The 18169-nt window shown below is 39.9% G+C and overlaps 2 protein-coding genes across 2 annotated transcripts in view; one reads left to right on the forward strand and one right to left on the reverse strand.

The window, feature by feature from the left end:
* Nucleotides 1-13838, forward strand: part of LOC108670025 (neprilysin-1) — a 40754-nt gene extending 26916 nt beyond the window's left edge. The window contains exons 5-14 of the mRNA XM_047882222.1: nucleotides 3750-3931; nucleotides 4865-4977; nucleotides 6825-6921; nucleotides 7318-7529; nucleotides 7913-8129; nucleotides 8630-8812; nucleotides 9075-9237; nucleotides 10385-10571; nucleotides 11134-11263; nucleotides 11647-13838. Coding sequence (XP_047738178.1) covers nucleotides 3750-3931; nucleotides 4865-4977; nucleotides 6825-6921; nucleotides 7318-7529; nucleotides 7913-8129; nucleotides 8630-8812; nucleotides 9075-9237; nucleotides 10385-10571; nucleotides 11134-11263; nucleotides 11647-11919 — 1757 coding nt within the window. The 3' untranslated portion in view covers nucleotides 11920-13838. The remainder of the gene's footprint in view (nucleotides 1-3749; nucleotides 3932-4864; nucleotides 4978-6824; nucleotides 6922-7317; nucleotides 7530-7912; nucleotides 8130-8629; nucleotides 8813-9074; nucleotides 9238-10384; nucleotides 10572-11133; nucleotides 11264-11646) is intronic.
* A 917-nt stretch (nucleotides 13839-14755) lies between these two features.
* On the reverse strand, nucleotides 14756-17469 carry LOC108670024. Its single transcript, XM_018157474.2, has 3 exons — nucleotides 17193-17469; nucleotides 16111-16770; nucleotides 14756-15916 (listed from the first exon to the last, which is right to left on the reverse strand). The coding sequence occupies exons 1-3, from the start codon at nucleotides 17385-17387 to the stop codon at nucleotides 15164-15166; spliced, it is 1608 nt and encodes a 535-aa protein (XP_018012963.1). The 5' UTR covers nucleotides 17388-17469; the 3' UTR covers nucleotides 14756-15163.
* Between the last annotated feature and the right edge of the window lie 700 nt (nucleotides 17470-18169).

The following is an 18169-nucleotide window of genomic DNA, read 5'->3' on the forward strand; positions in this document are numbered from 1 at the left end:
GTTCAGACATTCATTTAAACCGAGTGCCCGCATTTATAATTTAGAACTTTTTTCTAATTTCCGGAACTTGATCTAACTTACGAGGCATATTTTTAGCGCATTTTCTCATTCATGAAAAAAGAGGCGCTACTGTGCTCGTCATGTCCGTCCGTCCGTCTGTCCGTGACTTCATGTTTTCGTCGACGAGAAAATGCGGCTTCTGTCACTCACTGCAGTGAGTACTGAGTTATATTTTTTAAGTCAGTACCGTTTGGAATTAAAAAAATACATGCAAAGATATCGCAATAATTTAATTTTTACATGAGAGCCTGTACCTTAATCGTTTTTTCTACATAATTTCCGTGAATTTTGAGGCACTTGTCATAACGTGGCACCAGTTTTTGAGTACCCTTCTGAAAAAATTCTGCCGCCTGACTTGTTAACCACTGCATCACAAATGTTTTGACGTTATCGTCTTGAAGACGCTGACCGCCCAGGTGTTTCTTCAAGTGCAGTGTGATGCATTTGATGCAGTGTGATGCATCACACTGCACTTGATGCATCAAATGCATCACACTGCACTTGATGCATCAAATGCATCACACTGCACTTTTCATTTTTGATGCATCAAATGCATCACACTGCATTTTTCATTTGTGATGCAGTGGTTGACTAGTCAGGCGGCAGAATTTTATCAGGAGGTATTCAAAAACTGGTGCCACGTTATGACAAGTGCCTCAATATCCACGGAAATTATGTAGAAAAGTAGATTAAGGTACAGGCTTTCATTTAAAAATTAAATTATTGCGATATCTTTGCACGTCTTTTTTTAATTTCAAATCGGTACTGACTTAAAAAACATGCCTGGTATAATTGAGCTCATGATAACACCTCGTTGCTTTCCTATAAGAAGTTGTCCCTGACATACATACTGTATGTGATATGAACAGAACTCAATGTGAGCGCACCATCCTTTGAAGGTGTATTTATTTCATTTGGCAAGCATAATTGGAGCTGTTGACGTTTTAAATTAAAAAAGTAATTGTTTTGAAGTAGGCGCCACTCGAGATCATCCACTTATGCCTTTGTTGTGAAATCTCGAGGAGTTAGATTTAGGGGCTTTTTTATTCTATGACACACATTTTCCTTGTTTATTATTGCTATTTTTTCTGATAGGAAAATGTTCCTTAGCATCTAAAAATCTTCCAAAAAGTTTATTCACAATTGTAGCACCGAGAGTAGTTTTTGAAAGAAGGTATCGATGGTTTGTGTTCTGTAGTAGAATTTAAGCAGAGTAAGGAAAAGCACTCTCGAAATTCTGTGCAATAATAAATGCAGAATTGTGAAAAATCTACACGTCGACTTTTTTTGAAGTACTATCGTATTTAGAAGGTTATGTGAAGCCAATTAAATAATTCCGATCATCCATGTTCAGGCGTTTGAATTCGTGCAGTTCGCGATGGATTTGGATTTGTCTGTTAGGTTTTGGCTTTGCAGTGCATGTGGACGAGACCACCATAATATTTGGCCGAATGGACATTGGACGGTCTTCGTCTAGAATCTTCGTATTTTCGGAAACAAGGCAACGCGACAAATTTCTAGGAAATTTTCTGAGCGCAAAAATTTTATATTTGCTGTAGGCAAGATATTCTGGTCTTTAAAAACATTAAATAAATTTGGTTCATCTTCGTTACCGGTTATAGAAGTCTTGGGTTCATATACTTGGCATGGGCCAGAACGGCGGTTAGCAAAATATTATTAAGGAAACAAATAATACGCAGATTTCATGATGGCAAGTTAGTGATCAGAAATTTCCCTGAAGTTCATTCTTGGCTTTGAGGTTCAGTAAGTGTACGATGGGGTAGTGCTTTCGTACATCATTCAATTCTTGAATTCATTCCAATCACTTTGGATAATCGAATTTGGTGCAGAATTGAACCAACTACACAAACTGATCAAGTTCCGCTGCCTACTGATGCACCTCATCAAATTCTGGCGCCATCGCTGCATAATCGCGTCCAGGAGAATGCAATTTGCTTTGTGGAGTTTTTCGAGATTTTTTGCGCTGTTGTCAAACCCGATGAATTTCTGTTTTCAGCATGGACCTTCTTAAGGAGTGGTTCATGGCGATGTGCAGAGTAGGCAACATAGTGCGTGCGTTGTTGCGATCTTTCTAAAGGTTTATATTTGCGTTCTGTTGGAGCGTTCGGCTCCAACAGAATCGTTTTATGTTGGAACGTTCGGCTCCAACTGGAGCGTTTTATGTTGGAGCGTTCGGCTTCAACAGAAGCGTTTTATGTTGGAGCGTTCGGCTCCAACAGAAGCGTTTTATGTTGGGCGTTCGACTCCAGCAGAATCGTTTTATGTTTGAGCGTTCGGCTCCAACAGAAGCGTTTTATGTAGGGGCGTTCGGCTCCAACAGAAGCGTTTTATGTTGGGGCGTTCGGCTCCAACAGAAGCGTTTTATGTTGGGGCGTTCGGCTCCAACAGAAGCGTTTTATGTTGGGGCGTTCGGCTCAAACAGAAGCGTTTTATGTTGGAGCGTTCGGCTCCAACGTTTTATGTTGGGGCGTTCGGCTCCAGCAGAAGCGTTTTATGTTGGGGCGTTCGGCTGCAACAGAAGCGTTTTATGTTGGGGCGTTCGGCTCCAACAGGAGCGTTTTATGTCAGGGCGTTCTGCCCCAACTGAACCGTTCTATATTGGAGCGTTCGACGCTAATAGGAGCGTACTATGTTGGGGCGTTCGGCTACAATAGAAGCATATTATGTTGGGACACCGAAGTATTGAGCACCGTAGTGTGTACGGTAAAGTATTAAGCAGACTGCAAAGTTTACCGCTGGTCGATACTGCCGTCCTCGCTCGATGCAGACGCAGAGTCAATTTTCTCGTCAATTTCCTGGAGCAAAATGTTGACGCTCTGAGTTAGAGCGATGATTGTTTCCTGGCGATAGGCGCTTTGAGCTCTGAGACGGGATTGCGTTTTTGTTTCTTCTTTGCATTAGCGGATGAAAGCAAACAAATTTATATGCATAGCACTTGAGTACGCATGACTGCAAGTTGCTTTGGGAAGCTTTTTTAGTTACATAAAGCTCATCATATCATCATATTGTCGATTCAATTTTGGACCTGATAAAAACCGTAAAATAGTAAAAAGTTTTGCTTCAATTTTTACTGACAAATCTTTTAAATGTAAAAAAATATTTTGCATTAGTATAAATTTAAACCAACTTTTGTCAAGTTTGCGCGCCATCTGCAACACCGCGCCGTGGTTCAATTTACACCGGTATGTAGGAGAACCTATACTAGCGTATAGGGATGAATATATGTTATGTAAACCTATTTTTATATGTCCAGCGAAAATTTTTTCTGCTTGCTGTGCTGTTACACTCAATGACTTGTTATATATCTGTGCATTGTATTGATGAATTTGTGTTTCATCAGTAACATGACGCGCTCAATTTTTGCGCGATGCCTTGTATTTCTTCAGATTTTTTCTTTGTTATTTATGTTGCCAAAATACTCGTACTTCTACAGATGCCTCCATTTTCCGAACATAGGCCTCATATGCCTCTAGTTTTCTTTCATGATTAAGTGTTTTCCGGCCGCGCCTCATGCGCCTCGTAGTAAAACAATTGTCATATTATCGCAATAGCGACACGCCTCTTGCACGCAGCACTCAAATCAGGGTAAGCAATGCTCAAAAACTGCATCGCAATTTGGACAAACTTTCACTCACTTCTCTGAGTGATCACTTATTTGCCCGACGCAGGTCAGATCGAGGTGGTGGGCGACGAGCCGCTGAAGGAGGTGATCAGGTCGCTGGGCGGGTGGCCCGTCATAGAGGACAGCTGGCAGGAGCCTAACGTGAGCATCGAGACGCTCATTGGCTGGCTCAGAGGCCGCCTCAACCAGGGCACCCTCATCGAGCAGTGGGTCGGACCTGATGAAAGGGTTGCCAGTGAGGGATTACGGTGAGAAGTGGTGCCGACGTTTGCAGGGTTGTCAACAAGGGATTGCGATGCATTCGAAACGTACATTGCGGATTCAAACAGTTAATCAAACTGTCAAATCTCAATCTTTTCTGCTTACGTACGTGGGCAGTCATGGTGGCAAACCAACAATTTTTGAAAGAAGTTTATTCATCCTTTACTACTTTAAGAGCCAATACTGCCAATTGTACAAAAAATTTAATTCATTTAATTTTGTTGATCAAGTTCTTGCGCCTGAGCTCTTCTACGTGAAAGACAAATTAGGTATCGTTTAAAAAATTACACATGATATTCATGTCTATTCTAATGGTGCGGATCTAGTTACCATGAGCGTCTGCATATGTGGATGTAATAACACGTTGAGTGCGATACAAGAGTTGCCAGATGGCCTAAAAAACGCAGAGAAAAAGGCCGAAAAGGCACGAAATTCAATATCCGATAGTAAATTTGTAAGTTGCGGTTCGAAAATTCAATTTTAGTTATTATGGTAATTTGTAAAATACAAGAAGAGAGTACAACCGTCAGAACTTATTGCCCGCCCACGCAATTGAAAAAAACTAAATCGCGGAATTTGAAAAAAATGAAAAACCCTCAGATTCACCGGTGGGTCGTATGACTCGTATCATACTCAACCTGTTAAGGATTAAAACTGAAAGTCCAGTCTCAATTCTGTCTCTTAATTAATTGTAAGTCCAGTCTTACTTCTGTATCAATAACGTTTGTATACTCCACCAACTCAGGAACCTGTGTGCTACCACGGTCCCCTTAGATGTTTCTGACTCACATAATGCGTTCCCACATTAGTGGCTGAAACTAATTCCTAATTAACTTGGACTTCGTTGATGGGAGTAGGTCCAGAGTTAGGAAGAGATGCGTGGTGCGTGTACGAGCTAAGCCAGGATCTGTCTTGCCTCAGTTAGACCAAATGGAGCTGGGGCTGCCGGACCGCGAGATGTTCCTCAGCGGCCAGTCCCTCGAGCCTCCGCCCTACCTCCAGGCCTACCTCAAGTTAGTAACACGCATTATCTTATATTGTATCACTCATATATCACTACTCTTGTAGTTTGCGTATAGTTTAACACGTTATGCACGAAAAATCAAGTTGGTAACTTGTTACCTTATGCTATAAAATATTTAATGTTATATAGCAGCGTTACTATTTGTGAGGCTCTCGCATAGTTAAACACGTTACTTGCTTAAGCAGATTTAACAATATTCCTGTTAACTTTTCATGCACACGAATAGTCAAGAAGAGAAAGTTAACTAATAAAAGTTAAGACAATTTTTGCTGTCGAAACTTCTTAAGTTAAGTCAATTTTTGCTGTCGAAAATACTACATCTGTTACAATGGTGCATTGATACGCATCAATTTTAAGTCAATGTTGTTGCACAATGTTGCTACATGGTCTAACACGCGGAGAGCTTGTAAAACATGATTAAAAAATTATGCAGCATTGTAGGAGCAAATAAAGTTCTAAAATTGTGTTAGAAACACGGACAAGTATGTAAATTTTGCTATAATTTTGGTCTTAGCGTATGAAAAATGTCGTTGCTTGGAAGCGTTGCTGCAGGTCACGTTGAATGCTCCACAAGACTGATGGCATTGCAGCTACAAATGAGGGCTCAACACGAGATTGCTTCTTGATTGGCGCCTCTAATCGCGTATCAGCGAAAGAGTGGCTGGTTTGCTGCTCGCATTATCGCCCTCCAATTCGTGCCGTGTTTTGAACTCATTTCCTCGACGTGTTGCCTCGTGAGGCTAGGTCGCCAACTGCGCAGTTTGCTGTAGCACTGAGGCCGGGGTCATACAAAGAATATTTAAATGATTTTTGTATTTATTGAATGCAGAGAAATCGAAAAAAAGATGCGTGAGAATCTCGTGCAGGTACATTTGTTAATTATTAAGCAAATGACTACTCGCGACGGGAAGTGGAGTGAAAACAATGGTAAAAAAAGTAGTTCAGAGATCTGTTAATTATATTTACATGGGGAGCATTAAGTGATAATAATTGATCTATGATTTATCTTCTATTGCACTTCTTAGTTAGACATTTTAAAAATCTTGACCACGCCTTCAACCTACCACGAGCGAGTCATGTTTCTCATTTATTGTCCTGAAATTACCAGGGATGCCTCAAAATCTAAATTGAACTCTGCTCCCATCGCTTGTCCAGTTTTGATCCATTGGTCTTGGAGTGTTAGTGTATGTGTACCAACTTGTATATATCACGAAGTATGTGTACCTGCGTGTATATTAAAGTGTTTATTGTAGTCTGTGTGTACAGGCGTGTACATTGAAGTGTATCATAGGAATGCCTGGAACGAAATGAATGCCGCCCTCGCTCCTTGAGACATGCCTGAGGAATATTGCTAGGTGTTAATTAATTCATGCGACATCCCTTAGAATAATCCATAGGAGCGAGGAGGAATTTGCTAGTCTCGAAATAAAGCGCTGTGCAAGACAGTATCTTTAATATTGTCCGCGCTAACTTCATAGGAATACTATTGCAATGGAAACCATCATTTGTACACGTATATGAAGACCGAGAATTGGAACATTTGAGTGACAGCTGTTAACTTCTTGTGGGCAATTCTTCAGGAGATACGTCAGCCATCAACGGATTTTACGAATATTAAAGATTTAAAAGAAATTTCATATTCGTATTCATTTATGATCATTGTTTTTAGTTCAAGGTTGGTGGCAGAGTGGCTCAGTGGTTNGAGTTGCGAGTTCGAGACCGCAACAAACTGTGAATATTCTGCGATGTTAAGAATCGGCGACAGGCCTATGGCCTAATAAACGATGAAACTGCTATTATTATTATTGTCATGAATGAGGCTTGCTGTGTTCACAGGTTCATGACGGATGTAGCGGAGCTGATGGGGGCGGACCGAGAGAGCGCGAGAAGCGAGTTCGAGCAAGTCATCGAACTCGAGATCAGACTTGCAAACGTGAGCGTCTCCTACGAGAACGCAATGAGAAAATCGGAGTGAATGTGAAAAATTTTACTTAAATTTCATTTATAGTTCTGGTGCATTCGGTCTCCGTAGAATGTGACTATTTTAACCTTGAATTTTAAATTTCCGCTATGAAAACCTACACAGACATTGCTTGATTGAATAAATATAACAGTTTGGTATTTTTCTTCTGTAAAATTATGAGAAACTAGCTTAGAAACTACAAACAATATCGGGCTGAATTTTTGTCTTCTGCCGAGTTAACAAGTTAAAGGAGGTACCGATGAATGTTACTCTGATTTACACCTTTGCCAATGAACTCAGGGATAATATTTGCCCTAAACCATTTATTAAAAAAATGCAAATTAGGAGAAGGTTGTTGCTGTGCAGGCGACGGTACCCGAGTCAGAGCGCCACGACACAGGCAGCAACTACCTGCAGCTCAGCCTCAGGGACCTCAAGACGGAGGTGCCCGGGATCCTGTGGGACGATTACCTTCGGGCGTTCCTTGGGTCTGATCTGCGCGAGACCGAGCCCATCGTGGTCTACACCATGCCTTTCCTCAAGAGGCTCGGCCACATCATGTCATCTACGGACAAGAGGTGCCTTCGTTAAGAAACAAAATACCATAGCTTGATGTTGATCACTACACGTCATGAGAAGTTGTCGCTATTCGCTTTTTGTAGTTTCATCGAGAAAACATACATCGAGATTTGCTGATATCTTCTTCGTTCTTCTAGTCATCGTAGTAAATTTTTCAACGACTGATAGTATAATATCGTTTATAATTAACACTGAGATAAGATTGAAATATTGAGTCATATTATTTAGAATAAAATTATGCAATTAAAAACTTGTATCACAAGTTTCCATAACCTATTTTTGAAGTCGATAGTTTGTGCACTCTTCCTCTGGCGCTTATTTTATAAGTGCTAAGCAGATGTGTCATTTTATTTAGCGCCTGACGCGAAGCATGTGGTCACAGAGTGCTGTGGAACTATGCCATGTGGCGCATGGTGATGAAGGTGACGCCGCACCTGACGCAGGAGTACCAGTCGCGCAGCCACGAGTTCCAGACGGTGCTGGTGGGCGTCCAGAGCCGCCGCAAGCGCTGGAGCCTCTGCATCGAGTCCACCAACAAGAGGCTCGGCATGGCCGTCGGGGCGCTCTTCATCAGGGATAACTTCAACCACGAGAGCAAGGTGAGCTGCCGCGGCAACATGGGTGGTAGAATGCCAGCTTGAGGAGCCCTTACTACTTGATGCCTCGTGCATAGACCTGCACTTCATATGATCACGTCACCACGAGTGCCAGTCCCGCTTGCTGCTTGTGCAGCGGGCAAAAATGTGCATCATTTTTTGCACAATTTGGTTAAAGAACCATTACTTTTCTTCCCGAGTTTATGCGTGATAACCTGAACCCACGAAATGACAGCGATGAGAGGTTGCCACGTGCGCCCTTCGTCAAAAATATTGTCGGATACATTGACTATCAAAAGCGGTGGCAATTGTTTTTATTGTGACAAATATGTTCGTTTTAACCTCTCACGCTTCAAGCTCGACACTATGTAATGGTCGGCAGCTCCGAGTCCGCGTCATCAAATATCGCTGCATCGAACGTATGTTTGTGTATAAGTATGTGAGTTAAAGGGGGCTTACGGTACGCATAAGCGAACATGCAGAATAAATGTGTTATTGAGCAGGCAACGGCTCTGGAAATGATCCACACGCTGAGGGAGGCGTTCTCAGAGCTGCTGGAGGAGAACGAGTGGATGGACGACGAGACGCGGGCGGTGGCGCGGGAGAAAGCCAACGCCATGAACGAGAAGATCGGCTACCCCGACATGCTCACCAGCCCCGAGCTGCTCGCGCTGGAGTATGAGAACGTGAGTGTGTCGGCGCGTCTACACAGATCCCTTAGACTTGCTTTTTCTTTGTTTAAACTGGCTGTTTTTCACAAAATTAAAAAGTGAAATAGTGCAAATTAAAAGTTTTTTATACTAAATTCAATTCTATTTTACGGCTTTTCGTTATCAGCAAAGTAACGGCGAATTCGTGTTCAGCAATGAATATTTTTAATTTTTCTACTTTCTGTGCGCCTGATTTTCCTTCTTTCTTTACTGTTGACATGAATCTCTTTCCCTGCAGCTGACGATTGTGGAGGACGATTATTTGGGCAATATCTTCCGCTTCATGGAGTTTAAGGCAAACAAAAACCTGGGGCGACTTCGACAGGAGGTTAATAAGTCCAAGTGGTCGACAGCGCCCGCCGTCCTTAATGCCTTCTATAACCCTAACTTTAACGATATTGGTAAGGGCGGTCAATAAAATAGAAATATTTCATCTAAAAATTTTCAAATGAATAGAGCATCTGCTTCTTAAGTAACGTCTTTATTTTGTGGTCAACGTGTGGCTGATACAAGATGTCAATGATCGGATGGCTGAGATGATATGTCATTGATCGTATGGCTGAGATGATGTGTCATTGATCGGATGGATGGCTGAGATGATATGTCATTGATCGGATGGCTGAGATGATATGTCATTGATCGTATGGCTGAGACGATGTGTCATTGATCGTGTGGCTGAGATGATGTGTCATTGATCGTGTGGCTGAGATGATGTGTCACTGATCGTTTGGCTGAGACGATATGCCATTGATCGTATGGCTGAGACGATATGTCATTGATCGTATGTCTGAGACGATATGTCATTGATCGTGTGGCTGAGATGATGTCACTGATCGTATGGCTGAGACGATATATCAATGATCGTATCTCATGCGAATCGAACAGTTAGGACGACCTTAACAATATAACAGACCTAAATGCTATGAGTCAACACGCTTGAAATCTTATTGACCTTGGCTTAGATGATTAATAGATCTCATTTGGACCTCTCAAACAAGCTTGTGGGACTTGTCTGCAGGTTTTTATTCAGGCTTCTTTGACGTACAGTCTATGTATCGTTGTCCTAACTGAGGAGATCAGAAATATCGTTGCGATTGTAACTGTCTCTGTTTTATCATTGGCGAACGCTTTGGTAATCTTTAGCAGACCATCGGCCATCTATAGATAAGTAGTCGGGTAGTTCAATTTTCGGTTATAAATTGTTAATTTTCGGACGTCACGGCATCAGAAGTTTGGCGGACAAGAAATCTCCAACCAGCGTTGCACGCCACAGGCAATCTTTCCGCGAACTTTCTGAGTTTAGATTTTCAGTACGTATTGCACATATTTGAAAATTTAAAGCGGGAACATTCATTACACTTCTCATTATTTTACAGATCATGCCACCTATTATAGCACAAATCCCGTTGTAATCTGCACCTTCTCATTTCAATTTGTATACGATTGGAATGCGGATGTATACACTGTATTTCAGTCGCGGTATTGGTATTTAGAACGCAGAAAGAAAGCTTCCTTCTATATCTCTCAATCTCATGGTTTTCTCCCCAGTTTTCCCGGCTGGGATCCTGCAGCCTTTGTTCTACTCGCAGCATTTCCCAAAATCTTTGAACTACGGCGGCATAGGGGTCGTGATTGGTCACGAGATGACGCACGGCTTTGACGACAAAGGCCGACAGTTCGACAAGAACGGCAACCTGAAGCAGTGGTGGAACAACCGCACCATCAAGGCCTTCAGGTGGGTTCTGGTACTGCAATTTCAATATGAGTGACATCCCAGTTGGTTCATGCTGATTTTATCCTGAACTTTTGATGTACCATATATTAACGCGAAAAAAATCGTGGCTGTGTTTGTGGGTTGACTTGCATCTATATCAGTGGTCATGTGGTACGTGCTTGCTAAGTATAAAATATAGATAAATTTAGAAGCACACTGGACTTTTATTATAAATTTGAGTCATACAAAAAATACTTTCGTCTCTGACTCTGCGATGATTTTAGTCTTTGTCTCTGTTGGATGAATGCTCTGTTTCTGTTAGCTGAATATTTACACTCGTTTTACTTACGTGCAGCTGATCATAGAAATTTGAAGAAAATATGACATTTCAACTTGGTCCATTACCAAATCCCCGGTCATGAATAACCGAATTGAACTAATCGATTTCACTTCACGTGTCAATCTTCAGTAACGGACATGCAATTTTCTGTTCTAATCACAACAACATGCCATTGACTTATAACAAAGTATAAAACTTAATAATATAAAGGCTAGACATGAGTGACTAAAACGAGTCTAACAGGGAGCGGGCACAGTGCATCATCGACCAGTACTCGAAGTACAAGGTGGATCAGGTGAACAAGTTCTCGGACGGTCGCATCACGCAGGGCGAGAACATCGCCGACAACGGCGGCATTAAACAGGCATACAGGGTGAGAACAGCTCAAGAATTTAGTTCTGTCATGATAATGAATAAGTTTTAGTGTTTCTTACTTGATTTCAATAGTTAAATTGAACTGAAATCTTGTTGGCACCCAATTTTTCGCTTTGTTTCGTCTTGGTATATTATTTTCCATGGCCGATCTCACTGATATCAGCATCATATCTTTAGTTCGTTGAGTTTGAAGATAGTGTAACGCATGAAAATATAAAAATGTGTGGTAAACTGTTTGAATGATGAATACTTCATCGACTGTTGACAGTGCAATATGAACTCTACAATCTAGCTTATTTACTATTAACTATTATATTATATTATAATATTATACTATGAAATTACTATTAATTACTGTGAAATTAACTGCAACTCGTCCAGGCCTACCGTCACTGGGTGGACCGCAACGGTGAGGAGAACTTGCTACCAGGCATCGACCTCACGCACGACCAGCTCTTCTTCCTCAACTACGCGCAGATCTGGTGCGGCTCCATGCGGCCAGAGGAGACCAAAATTAAGATGCTGGTGTCGGTACACTCGCTGGGACCCATCCGAGTCCTAGGGCCTCTCTCTAATTCATATGACTTTGCACGGGCCTATAACTGCCCGGTCGGTAGCAGAATGAATCCTGAGAAGAAATGCTATGTGTGGTAAATGTTCGTTGTGTACAATAGTGATAGTATTCGTGGTCGTGAATTTAGAGTAACATTACGTCATCCGGGTAGAGAAGTGTACTTCAATTTCCCGAAAAATCGAAGAATTTCTCGTTTCAGAAATATGCGCGCAAAACAAAAATATTCGAAACTAATCCGGCTGTTGAGTGCCCGTGCTTTGATGTACGCGGGAGCTAATTAAGCCATACCTCTAGTCCTGGGATAGAATTATTTAGTAGAATCACTGTACAGTTATCCCGTCGGCAAGCTCATCGATTGCAGTAGATTGGTTCGGGCAAATTTTATAATGCAGCAACTCGATCGCGGGTCTCCGAGTGCCGCTGGAATTGATACGTTAGATGAACCCTTCGTTTTGTAAGCGGTATAGTCCCATTACATGGATTTTAGTCGTCACTAAAATACAATTTGTTTCGTGCCTGAAACGATCAGATATCAAAGCATCGATTCATGATCGATTCTTTGCCAAATCTTCCGTTGCCTGGAGACGTGTGTATCCTAAAGAGTTTACGAAAAAGCATTTGAAACGAACGGTAAATGCAACTCGAATATTGCCTAGGCTTTCTAATTATAATGAGAAGTTTTCAGAATCCGGTAATGATTATAATTGAGGAGATAGAGGGATTGACCTGGGAACATGTGAATGAGCGAGAAATACTACAGTCCCGGGAGAATTGTGTTCCAGGAGTAATCCTAATAGGTGATCCTCTTCTTAACAAATCCTACAACCAAGTATTAATCAACCATGATAACTACACCAAGACGGTAGATCAAGTTGCCCGTCTTTGCGTCTGAGTTCTGTAGTTCGGTAACCGTGCAGCCTGTCGGCATCAAGCGATGCCCTGCTGACCAGCCCTCGCCTGCCGTTCATCAACTCGTAAATTGATTGAAATCAATTTGTAAATTGATTGAAATCAATTTGTAAATTGATTTTAAATCGATTTAACAAATTGATTTTCATGACCAAATTTAGTTATGTTCATTTAGATCGTGAAAATATATGTTCTGCGGGGAAATTTTTTTGTAGCGACTTGTCTCAAATATGGTGAAAATATCAGCAGTTGCCTATCAAACGATCGGGGCAAATACCCGCTTTCGTTTTAAGCAAATTTGTGCATCGTAACAATCTCTGTGATGACCGCGTTGAGTTTCATGAGTGAATAATCTCAGCAGAATACACTAGTCCGTAAGGTCCCAGAGAGCTATTAGATTTGGTTGCACAAGCGCTGCAAGTTCGGCAGTCAATACTTATTCCTCCAGTCGTCAGGAGGCTGGCGCTGACGACAAGCATGACTGACGCTGCCAGCATACGTCATGCTAGAGTCACGCCAGAACGCTTAGATGTCTCAAATCAGCAATGCTGGAAGGCAAGCTTATCAACGAGTAATCGATATCAGCAGGAAAAATAAAACTCATCCAGTGGATTAAGTGTATTGCAACATTTGGGACTGCTTATAGTTCTTTGGGAAGAAGCTAACACGTTACGTTCATAAACGTCGACGTGCCAATATTAACTAAAGTCTTGGGTGATTAGCGTTGCTTGGCTACAAACACTTAGCTGTGTTACCTGGCGGTCACGAAGCTGCCAAATCTACCTATACCTATAAAAATATTGCTTACGTAACTGAAGTTTAGATATTCATTCTTACACCAATGAATAAGATGTATTTTCTTGCCTAATCCCTAAGGCTATAATTTCGAGTTCAATGTTAATGTTTAGGACAGAGTATTTGCCCTTCAGACAAACGTTTATCATCACCGAAAATTAGACCGTACGCGTAACTAAATATATTGAGCGTATGATTACCAATGACCGAGATAATTAATTATCACTTCATTTTAGGTGAATAGAAGTGTTAGCACAAATAATAATAAACGTTTAAAAATTACTTTTTAAAGACAACACTTCCAAAGAATCCAGTATCTCCAATCTTACAGATGTACAATGAATTTCTCATTTAATTTTTGAATATTAAAAAAATTAATTTTTCAATTTTTTTAATATATAAATTTTTTAAATGTTTAGGACAGAGTATTTGCCCTTCAGACAAACGTTTATCCTCACCGAAAATTAGACCGTACGCGTAACTAAATATATTGAGCGTATGATTATCAATGACCGAGATAATTAATTATCAGTTCATTTTAGGTAAATAGAAGTGTTAGCACAAATAAAAAGTGACAGGAATTTAAGAGCCCGTGCATAAGATGCGATGAGCTCCTCGCGAGATGAAACTAACTTTCTCAGACGTTGACGATAATTACCATATTAAGGTTTCAATGAAATGAACCAGTGTTTAAGGCTTTAAGCGAATAGTAGCAGAAATTTAAACATTATTTATGATTTATGGCAGGGGATGTACATACTCGCGTTCGCTTTAAAACCATTCAAGCTAAATAATCATATACGTTCAGTAAGAGTAGTTTTATACAATAAAACGTATTGCAGGCACAAAATAACCGATCGAGTGTGTTTATATCATATTTTATAAGAAAAATATATACGAATATGTGCATCTATAACCGTCGTACAAATATTTGAAAAACGTCTATAGATAAATCGTAGTTCTCAGGCGCCTCTTACATCATCCTCAGTCAGGTCAGGGCTCAGTAACACTCAAATAATTTAGAGCTGTAATGCTTATCGAAACATTCAGTGACAAACATCAATGGTATTCTCTTATAAAATATTCTTCCAATCAGCCATATATCAGCCAAGTGTAGGTGCTAAGTTATAAACATCATGTCCATAAATACAATGAATTGACCAACCAATGTGACTTTCAATTACTTCATGAACTAATTTTAAACTAACAGAACATTGTTAAGAGAAGGCAACAATTGACCTCGCGTAGCGGGCAAGTTGCTCGCGACATCAAGAAGTTCATGCCACGCAGTCACGACTTACTAAGCCACCAACCCTCAGCGCCAACGCGGATATTGAACATGTAGCTAGAACACTAGATAGATGACTTTTGCTTCTATTTGTTTTTTAAGATGAATTGCATTAATAACACTAAAGTGCGGCGAAAGAGAGAGAATTATGTAGGTAAAAAATTCAACAGTTCCACTGTACGATTTAAGAAAGTACTTAATGGAAGCAAAATTAAGTTAAGGCACATCCGAGTTAACCTATCTAATACAAGTTCACTTAAAATACCTTAATATCCTCATGGTATAATAATAAATTCTAAAATCTCGAAATAGCAGTAAAATGAGCACCACGGTTAGTTATCAATGATCCAGTTATTCGATACAATCGGCAGGCGCGTTTCAAGCATCAAGCATTCTACGTCCTTGCAGCAAATATTAGTTTTCTCCAGCAACGGAGCAGCTTCAAGAAGTTTGAGTGTATTGGCCATGCCGGTGATGAGGCCATTGTGCCAAAACTTTTTGGCGCGTTTAAAAAATGGACTTTTTAATAGCTTGTCGACAGCATTGTCACTGAGAACATGCGTATACCACGGTTTAAAGCTGACATTTTCCAGCTGAGGAGGTGTTAATAACCACATTAGATCATTTACAAAGTTAGGCATGACTAGATTGGTGATGTCGACATGCAACATCAACGTTTTCAAGGGCAGAGAGCAGTACGGCGAGACACGATTGAGGTCTCCTCTATTGTCGTTGTCGAATTCCGATGTCATGAGCTCTCCTTTGAGATGAAGTTTGCTGAGTTTAGGACAATGTTCCGCAATGAAGCTCAAGAATGAGATGATAGTATCCCTGAGCTCAAAATTATACGTGAGATCAGTAATAGTCTTACCTTTCTTACTTATGAACCATTTGAAAGCGCCAAGATCAGCTTTGCAAATATTTAACTCATCTAATTTCTTGATTGGTAAAAGTTCAGCAAGAATATCTCGGTCAAGACGAGCAGAGTTCGAGAAGACGAGAGAAACGCTTTCAAGTAGTGGACAGGCCTTCACTATGAGGCCCAGCTCTCGTGGCGACAACACCACCATGCACTCGAACCATTTCTGCACGAAAATTGAAAACAAGTTTACGCCATGCAAACAGGAACTGAAATAACAGCCACAGCGGATTGATCTAGGGTATTGAAGAGACCGTCAGTTTGTAAATATTCGGATATTTAAATTCTGTGTTTGGATCATCAATACAAAAATTAAATATTTTAATATATGAGCTCAAACAACAAAAAATATTTGCTTACCAGATTCAGAAAACTTGTGATGCTATCATATCGTTCTTCATTATGGCCATAGATGATGAGGAATGCTATGGCTATGGCATAAGAATCAACCACCATATCGAACTCGTCCAGGTTTGAGAAAGTAGTGAGGACAATTGCAGCAGCTTCCGAATTGTCCCAAGACATTAGAGGAAGTTTCAGGTATTTGAGTTTTTTGCACACGGTTTTTGACTGGTGAGTAAGTCCTTTCACTTGGCTGTATTTTTGTACTTCATTAGGGTTGAAGCCGCTCAGACTTATGAGACCAGCTGAAGTGCACGAGTTGTTCACCACACACAACACTTCCAAGTGATGACAAGTTTTGCTGATGATCTTTAGCACCTCATCATCACAAGGGACCATCTCTAAGTTAATCATGTTAATCATTGTGCACACATTGTTGGTCATATAATGCAACACAGGCTCTAGTCTGTATTCTTCTTTATGATCAAAGTAGCTTGGTTCTACATACATAACAACTTTTTTGTAGTTACTGAAGTCCAGAGAATCAAGAGACTTGGCATTTAGGTGGTTATAAACAATATCTGTTGATTCTTCTCCAAAAAGGTTGGCAAGGCAGGTCCTGTTGTAGATATAGTACTGTGAAGCTGTGACTCCTCCACCACTGCTTGAAGGTTGGTGCTGAAATACAATGAATTGGAGTAGGATTTGATGCAGTTTAATTCAAAGAGTTTGTGAATTGTAACTTTATTGTAATGCAGAAACATTTGTGGAAATGAGATTGTGAATTTATCATTCCAAATAAGTAAAATGTAGAAAAAATATGGCTTAAAAACCAAATAAGAAAATAAGATTACAAATATTCAAATCTATTTATATTCATTGTTCATCCGTAAATACCTCTATTACAAACATACTTATAATCAAACTTCAAGAATGGTGAGTGAAACATGGAGAATTATGGGAAACTGAAGAATTAATGAACTATCTATCAGTCTTGACTATTTTTAGCAGGGTTTCATTGATGTATACGTATACCTATACATGAAATATCCGTTACTGAGCAATAAACTTGGGAAAGTTGATGGAGGCATGCAGCTCACCTCAAAATGTAGTATCTCCTTGATGAACTTATAACAAGGAGATGGAATTACTCTTTTAATGTAACTTTCTACAGAAGAAAAATCTTCATTGGAAAAATATTTATCTAAAGACTGTTTCAAAATTGCCTCAAATGTTGCAAGGCAACTCTGTTCAAGTGTTAAGTCAAAAGGTTTCCTATACCTTCTTATATGCATAGTTGCCTACTTTGCAGACAAAATTTTCAAGCAATAAATGCCACAAAATGGCAAGTTAAGAAAAGGAATAAAAGATTGATCTGAAAAAAATCAACAGTCATTAATACATCTCAACTATATCTAACTAATGGATACCTAAGTTTTAATCATATTTATAACAAACTTTCAAAAAAGAACTAAACTAAACACAAATTGAATGTTGAGAACTTGAGACAAACTTGTCAAGCATTATTTCACAGGCATCAGCATTCTGAGATCCGCAATTACTTTTTTATACAATAGACATCAGAAAACCTCAATTAGTGGATTAGATATTGAATTAAAACTTAGTATTTTTCATGTACATTTCCAAGTAACCAAGTCCAAGCTTTCCAAGGCAGTTACTAATTCAAAAGAAAAAATGCAGCCTCTATTCTTTAACTTTTCTTATAAATGACCTAAATGGGGTCAAATCTCTATCCTGCTATCATAACAAGTCTTGAACTGGTCCACAGGATTCATGACTGGAGTAATGAGAATTGAACATACAGGAGACATTTAACCATCATGCGACAAATAGTTCTGAACTTCTGATACAACTTATGCTGTAAAGTGTAAACTATAGAGTGAACCAGATATTTGTTTTCAAGTAACCCTCTATTCAAGTTAATTGAAAATTAAATTATATAATTTAATCTCATTTCTCTTACGTATCATGATTCCATCACAAAAAAATACATAAATCTATCATGGCTTCAGAACAAAAAATGATAAGAAAAAGTAAAAAATGCTGAATAAATATT

Source organism: Hyalella azteca, unplaced genomic scaffold (genome assembly GCF_000764305.2).
Source record: "Hyalella azteca isolate HAZT.00-mixed unplaced genomic scaffold, Hazt_2.0.2 contig1314, whole genome shotgun sequence".
NCBI lineage: Eukaryota > Metazoa > Arthropoda > Malacostraca > Amphipoda > Hyalellidae > Hyalella > Hyalella azteca.

Coding starts and splice junctions, on each gene's coding strand:
- LOC108670024 (XM_018157474.2), bottom strand. CDS start 17,387: ATGCATATAAGAAGGTATAGGAAACCTTTTGACTTAACACTTGAACAG. Junction 16,771..17,192: donor AGGAGATACTACATTTTGAG/GTGAGCTGCATG, acceptor ATTGTATTTCAG/CACCAACCTTCAAGCAGTGG. Junction 15,917..16,110: donor TCACAAGTTTTCTGAATCTG/GTAAGCAAATAT, acceptor ATTTTCGTGCAG/AAATGGTTCGAGTGCATGGT.